This window comes from Salvelinus alpinus, chromosome 3 (assembly GCF_045679555.1).
Source record: "Salvelinus alpinus chromosome 3, SLU_Salpinus.1, whole genome shotgun sequence".
NCBI classification, from domain to species: Eukaryota; Metazoa; Chordata; class Actinopteri; order Salmoniformes; family Salmonidae; genus Salvelinus; species Salvelinus alpinus.
Genome location: NC_092088.1, coordinates 23749937 through 23760450, shown reverse-complemented (window position 1 = coordinate 23760450; position 10514 = coordinate 23749937). Strand labels below are relative to the sequence as shown.

At 41.9% G+C, this 10514-nt stretch overlaps 1 protein-coding gene across 2 annotated transcripts in view; it reads left to right on the top strand.

Moving 5' to 3' along the window:
• Window positions 1-123: 123 nt before the first annotated feature.
• The window catches only part of kctd5b (potassium channel tetramerization domain containing 5b), a 35663-nt gene continuing 25272 nt past the window's right edge, over window positions 124-10514 (top strand). The window contains exon 1 of one of the 2 annotated variants that reach the window (XM_071392176.1): window positions 124-616. In XM_071392176.1, the coding sequence (XP_071248277.1) occupies window positions 395-616 (222 nt within the window). In that variant the 5' untranslated portion in view covers window positions 124-394. The remainder of the gene's footprint in view (window positions 617-10514) is intronic. The other variant, XM_071392177.1, reaches the window with a different exon arrangement.

Here is a 10514-nt window from a genome sequence, read left to right as displayed (position 1 = left end):
TGCAGGTTTTCGCGACACCTTTGTACTTGATTGAATTAAGGTCACTAATTAGTAAGGAAATCCCCTCACCTGGTAGTCTAGGTCTTGATTGAAATGAAAAACGCTTCGACTCGCCGTGGTGAGTTTGACACTCCGGGACTATGAGGTGCGTTTGCGCTATTTGGATGGTGTGTCTGGAAGCAATGAGTGATTTATTTAACGGGCAGCGGTGCATTTTGAATCCACAACCCATCCCCTCTATTTTTTAACTGGTCGTTCAGAACAGCACCGTTTACGTTCCATTGCGTTTTTTTCGTACTGAACGCAGCCCAGTGCATGGCGTGGAGCCTACTGGAGAGGAAAAGCTTCCTGTCAACAGCCTCACCCAGTCATACCAGAGGGCGTAGAAGAGGGGATGGCAGAAAACAGCTCCGATACTTGTGGTTCCGTTTATCGGAGGTGTTTGACTCATTCTACCGGGGAAAAAACCCAGTCAACCAGTAACGGGGTATCCAAATGGGTTCGCTTGAACGTGGGGGGAACGTATTTCTTAACAACACGACAGACGCTGTGCCGAGATCCGAAATCATTTCTGTACCGACTGAGCCAGGCTGACCCCGACCTCGACTCTGATAAGGTAATGTTAGCCGAGTTAGCTAGCCTTCTCCGGGTTTCTTGTGTCAATGGTGAATAATTCAATGTCTGTGGGTTCGCCTAACTAGGTTTTCTGCAAATGTAATGGTATAATGTAGTGAAATTGATATTTTATGACCGATTACAAACGACTACTACCTAGCTAGTTTACTAACGTTAATTCCAGATTCCGACAACAGTCAAACGACGTACACTACATGACCAAACGTATGTGGAGACCAACTCGTCAAACATCTCATTCCAAAATCATGCGTATTAATATGGAGTTATGGTCCATCCCGCTATAACAGCATGTTGGTACATTGCTGCTGGGACTTGCTTCCATTCAGCCACAATAGCATTAGTGAGGTCGGTTACTTATGTTGGGCGATTATCCCTGGCTCTCAGTCGGTGTTCCAATTCATCCCGAAGGTGTTTGATGGAGTTGAGGTCAGGGCTGTGTGCAGGCCAGTCAAGTTCTTCCACACTGATCTTGACAAACCATTTCTGTATGGACCTTGCTTTGTGCATGGGGCATTGTCATGCTGAAACAGGAAAGGGCTAAGTTGGAATCACATAATGTCATTGTATGCTGTAGCATTAAGCTTTCACTTCACAGGAACTAAGGGGCCTAGCCCGAACTGAAAAATAGCCCCAGATAATTATTCCTCCACCACCAAACTTTACAGTTGGCACTATGCATTGGGGCAGGTAGAGTCCTCCTGGTATCGGCCAAACCCAGATTTGTCCGTCGGACTGCCAGATGGTGAAGCGTGATTCCACCACTCCAGCTGACGTTTGATATTACGCATGGTGATCTTAGGCTTGTGTGCACGGCTGCTCGGCCATGGAAAACCATTTCATGAAGCTCCCTACAAACAGTTCTTGTGCTGACATTGCTTCCACATTGGTAGGCACTGTGCTCTGCAGTAAGGCCATTATACTGCCAATGTTTGTCAATGGAGATTGCATGCATCTGTGCTCGATTTTATACACCTGTCAGCAAATAGCCGAATCCACTAATTCGAGGGGAAGGGGTGTACACATACAAGTATCTAGTTGGTACTGGTAGCCTGCATCGGTTACACTAGCAGGAGAGCAGAACTGGTTTTCTAGTTACCAAGGTAGCTACAAACATTGTAAAGAGTTGGTTGATACAACGTAGACTAACAAGCTAGAATTAGCTCAAGGACATTTAATGATCATACATTGTCATCTTAGCTTCCTGAGATGGCTCGCCAGTCGTCCCCTCCAGTGCTCTCTTTACTCTGACTACTTGTTACAATGCTTGGGTATTAGGTTGGCATTGAGTGCCTACATAAGTCTTAACAATATAGCATATTACCTTCTTGAAATATGTATTTTCAGTGCCATAATTAACTGTATTTATTTTTGTATTGGTGACCATGTCCAGTTTAAGGACACTGGTATTTTCCATTTTGACTTAAACATCAATTGCTGCCAGTGTTTTATGTTAATAACAGCTTTAAGTGATGGGTCGAACGGCTCTTTTTGGTGAAAGTCGGGGAACCGAATCGCATCTGTGAAAGAGCCGTTCAGCTGTGATTTGCATACAGCTACTAAAGCTTTTTGAGTTCAAAACAATGTTTTTCTGCAGAGAATTTAAAAATATTTATCTAAATGGGGTGAATCCTCACTGCAGAAACAAATAGTGGGTAGTGTGTTAAACTTTTTTTTGCAGGCCATTTTAAGGATTTGGCCAGGTAAAAATGTATTTGGCCGTACATTTCAGGGTCTGACAATGGTGGCCTACCCTTTTGTGCTTTACATTAGAGATTTGCAATGTTTTTATGGTTCTATGTCTATTTTTTATTTTTTATTTTTTATTGTAAGTTCAACCTGAGCATGAAAAAACAAATAGCTTATTTCCTAATTAAACTACTATCATATTTACCTTGAATGTGTGTATTTAAAGACTACATTTGTCCTTTATTTGCCAAATTGAATGTTATTGTTACTACAAAGTAGGATACAGTCTCAAAATACGTTTTTTCAGTCAACCAGATTTCATAGCTTTTGGCAATGGCTCACAGAATTTTGTTTTGGTCCTCATTTGTCCCCCTGTGTTTCTGACCAAGTCGGGAGGTTAATGAAACAAATATATTTGTTTAAATGTGTCTATGAATGCTAGTATAGAAAGAACGCTGATTTGGACAGGCAGTGTTACAATCATACTCGAAACGCATAACAATAACAACCTTTCCTCAACGTTACGATTGTATGCAAACTTTCTGTGCAGAGCTAACTTTAATCAAGTGCTTAGGTGTTGTATAATTGGTTTCCTTTCTCTGCCAGTAACTTACTCGTTCTAAGCGTAACGGATGTGACCGTTACGAATGCTTCATAACAAGATTAATGACTCACTAGTCTGCAACACTGTATAAAGCGATCATGGTGTTTGCAAACAAGCTTGCTGGCCTTTTTTATCGTGTGGGATCTATTTTGGGTCTACTCACGTTATCATATGAACTGCAATCATGTTGTTCTGCTAACTGTAGCATTGCATAATTAAGTTCTTAAAAATCCATACAATTTCACCGGTCATGCTGAGTTGGTTTACTTCCTTGAGTAAGAACGGGTGACAATGTATCTGTGTAGTCTGTCCTGCAAGTGCTTGTGAACTGCAGCTGTCAAGCCTGAGGTGATTTACGACCTGACAATAAATGTCTATGAAAGTGCAAACCCTGCACCAGTGGTAGGTTATATTTCAATTAAACCTTTTTACTATTTCACGTAACGAAAATTTAGATGAACCCGAAATAGGAAAGACGTCAACAAAATGGCATATGTCAAGATACAGTAGAGATAAGGAATGAGTCCAGCTAGCTCAAACAAGGGAATGAAATCAGTGTATCAATCTTTGAGTCTAGGGTTAGAGGTATTCACTGAGTCTACAAAATATTAAGGTCACTTGCTCTTTCCATGACACACTGACCAGGTGACTCTCGATGAAAGCCATTATCCCTTATTGATGTAATTTGTTAAATCACCTTTAAAATCTATGTAGATGAATGAGAGGAAACAGGTTAAAGGATATTTAAGCCTTGAGACAATTGAGACATGAATTGTGTATGTGTGCCATTGAGGGTGAATGGGCAAGACGAAAATGTGTCTCTGAATGGGGTATGGTAGTAGGTGCCAGGCGCACCGGTTTGTGTTGAGCACCCAGCAGCGTTGCGGTTCTTAACGGTTTCCCGTCTGTATCAAGAACAACGTGGGCCAGCATCCCTGTGGAACGCTTTCAATGCCTTTTATAGAGGGGGAGTGCAACTTAATTAGGAAGGTGTTCCTAATGTTTGGTATATTTGGTGTGTATATATACAGGCAGTTTGTGGGACTGGTAACAGATAGACTGACTCAGGTGCTGTTGAAATGCAGTTCTTGAGGGGGAACGATTTGTGTACATCTTGCCAGCCAAGGACGACCAGACTTGGGTGGCTGCAGGTCAAGTTCAGTCCCTGTGTCAATTTGTGGAAAATTATAGGGAGGGGGTACCGTTTCATAGAGCCCGTGCTGGCAGATTAAAGGGTGTTAGATCAAGACAAAGCCTCATCTTAAAAATAAACTTGAACAGTGTATTCTGTTCCTCAGTAGGTGATTGATAACATTTAATATTTTAAAACATCTGTCATTAATGATCTTGAATGAAATTACTAAAACGTTGTACATTTGAAATGGAGTGCAGTGTCATTTGCTAACTGTCTTTTGGGACCTTGTCACATCCATAACATTTTCCTCTAGTGTTATGAAAGTGCAAATATTTCTATGATTGAGGTATGCAGCACTCTAATTTGCAATGAAAATGAGAGATTTTCTAATATTTTTTTAGCACATTTGGGCATTCATGGGACTCAAGTACACTTTGATAGCCTATGCAATAACTATACAATATACTGGTGATTTCTTGGTTCTTTGAGGTACAGTGCATTTTCAGATGACGCCAAAAGTATTATGATGACGTTTGGTGAATATATCTTATATAAACACACATTTTGCACAGTCACACAATGGTACAATTGTGGCCAAAAGTTTTGAGAATGACACAAATATTAATTTTCACACAGTCTGCTGCCTCAGTTTGTATGATGGCAATTTGCATATACTCCAGAATGTTATGAAGAGTGATCAGATGAATTGCAATTAATTGCAAAGTCCCTCTTTGCCATGTAAATGAACTGAATCTCCACTGCATTTCAGCCCTGCCACAAAAGGACCAGCTGACATCATGTCAGTGATTCTCTCGTTAACACAGGTATGAGTGTTGACAAAGCTGGAGATCACTCTGTCATGCTGATTGAGTTTGAAAAACAGACTGGAAGCTTGAAAAAGAGGGTGGTGCTTGGAATCATTGTTCTTCCTCTGTCAACCAGGGTTACCTGCAAGGAAACATGTGCCGTCATCATTGCTTTGCACAAAAAGGGCTTCACAGGCAAGGATATTGCTGCCTGTAAGATTGCACCTAAATCAACCATTTATTGGATCATCAAGAACTTCAAGGAGAATGGTTAAATTGTTGTGAAGAAGGCTTCAGTGCGCCCAAGAAAGTCCAGCAAGCGCCAGGACCGTCTCCTAAAGTTGATTCAGCTGCGGGATCGGGGCACCACCAGTACAGAGCTTGCTCCGGAATGGCAGCAGGCAGGTGTGACGCCTGAGCGTTTTGGCTAAAACACTGGGGGAAATCCTCAATGGAAATGCGGAGGATGGCCTGGTGTCAAGAAGCGCAGAAAAGAAGCCACTTCTCTCCAGAAAAAACATCAGGGACAGACTGATATTCTGCAAAATGTACAGGGATTGGACTGCTGAAGACTGGGGTAAAGTAATTTTCTCTGAATCCCCTTTCCGATTGTTTGGGGCATCTGGAAAAAAGCTTGTCCGGAGAAGACAAGGTGAGCGCTACCATCAGTCCTGTGTCATGCCAACAGTAAAGCATCCTGAGACCATTCATGTGTGGGGTTGCATCTCAGCCAAGGGAGTGGGCTCACTCACAATTTTACCTAAGAACACAGCCATGAATAAAGAATGGTACCAACACATCCTCCGAGAGCAACTTCTCCCAACCATCCAGGAACAGTTTGGTGACGAGCAATGCCTTTTCCCACATGATGGAGCAACTTGCCATAAGGCAATAGTGATAACTAAATTCCTCGGGAAACAAAACGTTGATATTTTGGGTCCATGGCCAGGAAACTCCCCAGACCTTCATCCCATTGAGAACTTGTGGTCAATCCTCAAGAGGCGGGTGGACAAACAAAAACCCACAAATTCTGACAAGCCCCAAGCATTGATTATGCAAGAATGGACTGCCATCAGTCAGGATGTGGCTCAGAAGTTAATTGACAGCATGCCAGGGCGGATTGCAGAGGTCTTTGACAAAGAAGGGTCAACACTGCAAATATTGAGTCTTTGCATCAACTTCATGTAATTGTCAATAAAAGCCTTTGCCAGTTATGAAATGCTTGTAATTATACTTCAGTATTCCATAGTAACATCTGACAAAAATATCTAAAGACACTGAAGCAGCAAACTTTGTGGAAATTAATATTTGTCATTCTCAAGACTTTTGGCCACGACTGTACATTTTCCTCAAGTGTATATATGACTTAAAAAAATAATAATAATCATTGTTTTTGTGTGTAGCCAAGCCTTACTTTCAAAGTGGCTATTAATATTTTACCTTAAGACTTTGAGATTCAATGACTTTTGGTAATGTGTCATTCTCCCAAAAATGCCTGTCCATATCTGTCACATCCATAACGCAAGTTGTTGTTTAATTACTTCAATGATATTACTTACATTTTTGTAATTGTGTACTCTTCCACTATAGGGTTCTACAAATATACACATTAACATTTTCATTTGTGCTTGATAAGTCAATTCTGTGAGCCATTTTGTTTCTCATTTTGTGTGCAAATGTCACATCTATAATGCTGGAATTGCCCTTTAAGCATTTTGAACAAAAAGCCAAATAAGCATACTCGTTTACTGGATGGAGTCAAATGAGCCGGCTCACCGAAAAGACTCGGAATGCCCATCACTCTACTAGTGTTTTTATGTTTCCATGATGCTTGTGACACTAAATACTTGTGGCGAGCAGAATCAACAACCTCTGCATCATTCAAGACTGTTGTTTTAGGGCTTGAACACAACAATGGCGTTTGCTTGCCGGGAGTACTTGTGAACTGAGTGCAAACCAATTTTACATGTAGAATCATGTGAAAATGTTGGTAGTCATGGCCGAGATCCGTGTAACAAGTACATTTGGATAGCCAAGCTTGTTTCACCCTCGTTGGTGCTAGATATCAGCAGACAATCCAGTAGGGGCTGGAAACTATAGTGAGCTTCGATTGGTCAATAGCAATGCGACGTCTCAGAATATTTACATAATGTTCAGCTTTCTCCAACTTTGGTCCCTCCCTGTTCATGCTCCCTTAGCCATGTTATTATTGCCCAACGGTCCCCTTCCCACTTAGCTTCCCTTCATTGAAAATGAATGGGGCTCCTTTGTTTCGCCCCCAATGTGCTACGTGGATTTCCGGTGTCAGATGTCAACAGCGCGCTGAACGAACAGGAGTTCCACATTCCGTGGGACGTGTGCGACCCAGTCCAGTTGGCTATTATGTCAATGCAAGCTGGAAAGTACCCAGGGCCTTGAGTTGGCTCCAAGTCAGAGCTGGTCCGTAGGAGCCGTGGCCCAGTGAGAGACGGGTGCCGGCCTGTGTAGATGGAAACAGAAGCCTGAGCGTTTTGGCTAAAACACTGGGGGAAATCCTCAATGGAAATGCGGCATAAGGGATTCAGACTACTGTATGGCGAGGAATGAACCAGTGCCCAACTACATTGGCTAACTGGTTTGAATGCTTGCATGAATGACATTCCAGCCACGTGTGATGAATTCCCTATTTATCCGCTGGGCATAGAGGAAGAAGCAGTTGTGTATGGGCAGCACCAGTTGGTGTGATGCTGCTCACACACAATGATAATGAAATGCATGCACGTGTTTTTTCAAGGTTAACGTGAGTTAATTTAGACATTGTTTTGCTGTGACATTTTTCAAAATGAGGAGAATGCTAGAAGAGGTAGGCCTAGCTACAAATAAGATTGTCATGCAATTTTGATTTCTTCTTGTCACAGTGCAAGGGAAAGTTGACTGACAGCTGAAATAAAAGCCAGATAGATGGCAAAATAAATAAATATTATGTTGCTGTCTTTCACTGTTTCTAATAGAGGTTGACCGACTATGATTTTTCGATACCGATTATTGGACGACCAAAAAAAGCCGATACCGATTAATCGCCCGATTTTATAAAAATTAAATAAAAAATGAAAAAAAGGGGAAAATAATTTTAAATAATGTATTTGTAATAATGACAATTACAACAATACTGAATGAACACTTATTTTAACTGAATATATTACATCAATTTAGCCTCAAATAAATAATGAAACGTTTAAATAATGCAAAAACAAAGTGTTGGAGAAGAAAGTAAAAGTGCAATATGTGCCATGTAAGAAAGCTAACGTTTAAGTTCCTTGCTCAGAACATGAGAACATATGAAAGCTGGTGGTTCCTTTTAACATGAGTCTTCAATATTCCCAGGTAAGAAGTTTTAGGTTGTAGTTATTATAGGAATTAAAGGACTATTTCTCTCTCTACGATTTGTATTTCATATACCTTTGACTGTATGTTCTTATAGGCACTTTAGTATTGCCAGTGTAACAGTATAGCTTCCGTCCCTCTCCTCGCTCCTACCTGGGCTCGAACCAGGAACACATCGACAACAGCCACCCTCAAAGCAGCGTTACCCATGCAGAGCAAGGGGAACAACTACTCCAGGTCTCAGAGCGAGTAACGTTTGAAACGCTATTATCGCGCACCCCGTTAACTAGCTAGCCATTTCACATCGGTTACACCAGCCTAATCTCGGGAGTTGATAGGCTTGAAGTCATAAACAGCGCAATGCTTGAAGCATTGCGAAGAGCTGCTGGCAAAACGCACGAAAGTGCTGTTTGAATGAATGCTTACGAGCCTGCTGGTGCCTACCATCGCTCAGTCAGACTGCTCTATCAAATCATAGACATAATAACACAGAAATACGAGCCTTAGGTCATTTAATATGGTCGAATCCGGAAACTATCATCTCGAAAACAAAAAGTTTATTCTTTCAGTGAAATAAGGAACCGTTCCGTATTTTATCTAACGGGTGGCATCCATAAGTCTAAATATTCTTGTTACATTGCACAACATTCAATGTTATGTCATAATTACGTAAAATTCTGGCAAATTAGTTCGCAACGAGCCAGGCGGCCCAAACTGCTGCATATACCCTGACTCGGTTGCAAGAAAAGTGACACACAAATTCATGTTAGCAGGCAATATTAACTAAATATGCAGGTTTAAAAATATTGATGTTTATGGTTAGGTACCTTTTTCGCGAATGTGCACCGCATCGATTATATGCAACGCAGGACACGCTAGATAAACTAGTAATAACATCAACCATGTGTAGTTAAGTAGTGATTATGATTGATTTTTTTATAAGAAAAGTTTTAATGCTAGCTAGCAAGTTACCTTGGCCTCTTACTGCATTCGTAACAGGCAGGCTCCTCGTGGAGTGCAATGAGGCAGGTGGTTAGAGCGTTGGACTAGTTAACCGTAAGGTTGCAAGATTGAATCCCTGAGCTGACAAGGTAAAAATCTGTCGTTCTGCACCTGAACAAGGCAGTTAACCCACCGTTCCTAGGCCGTCATTGAAAATAAGAATGTGTTCTTAACTGACTTGCCTAGTTAAATAAAAGTGTGTGTATTAAAAAAAAAGAAGCCAAATCTGTGTCCAGAAATACCGATTTCCGATTGTTATGAAAACTTGAAATCGGCCCTAATTAATTGGCGATTACGATTAATCGGTCGACCTCTAGTTTCTAATAGGCCTAGTAACCTGCCCTGCAAATGCCTTAATATCCAACATATCTCTCTCCTTTCTGTCAGTCTTGCTATCCTTTCTCCCACTTCAGCTCTGTTTTTAAACACACACACACTGACTACCATCCTTAGTGCCCTTCACCCTCTGGCTGTGTGTCTGGTCTGTAAGGAGAAGCTTGTATGGATGTCTCTTTCACTGGCTTAGTTCATGTTCTAGCCATTTTCCAAGTCTGGTGGGGAGCCAAGGGATGATGTCACGCCCCTCCCTGAATGGGCTGTATGCTTGTATTGAGTGAGAATCAGGGGCCTCTGTTCTAGGGTTGGGCATTTTGAAATTATTAAACTATTATATCGTTCATTTTGTTTGCATATCCGGATAGTCGGAATGCGTGTTTTAAGAAACACATTTTTCTTAAATGGGGACTTGCTCGCATGCCCCTATCCACATTGACAGGACCGCAATGAAGGTGAAAAGCGTCAAGTTCCTCAGCGTACACGTCACTGATAATTTGTTATGGTGTGTGGTAAAGAAGGCGCAACAGCGCCTCTTCGACCTCAGGAGGCTGAAGAAATTTGGCTTGGCCCCAATGACCCTCAACTTTTACAGATGCACAATTGAGAGCATCCTGTTGGGCTGTATCACCGCCTGGTACGGCAACCAAGAGGGTGGTGCGGTCTGCCCAAAGAGTTTGCCCTCTGTGATTATTTGCCCTCCAGAACACCTACAGCACCCGATGTCACAGGAAGGCCAAAAAGATCATCAAGAACAACAACCACCCGAGCCACGGCCTGTTCACCCCGCTATCATCCAGAAGGCGAGGTCAGTACAGGTGCATCAAAGCTGGGACAGAGAGACTGAAAAACAGCTTCTATGTCAAGGCCATCAGACTGCTAAATAGCCATCACTAGCTGGCTACCACCTGGTTACTCCACCTTGCACCTTAGAGGCTGCTGCCCTATA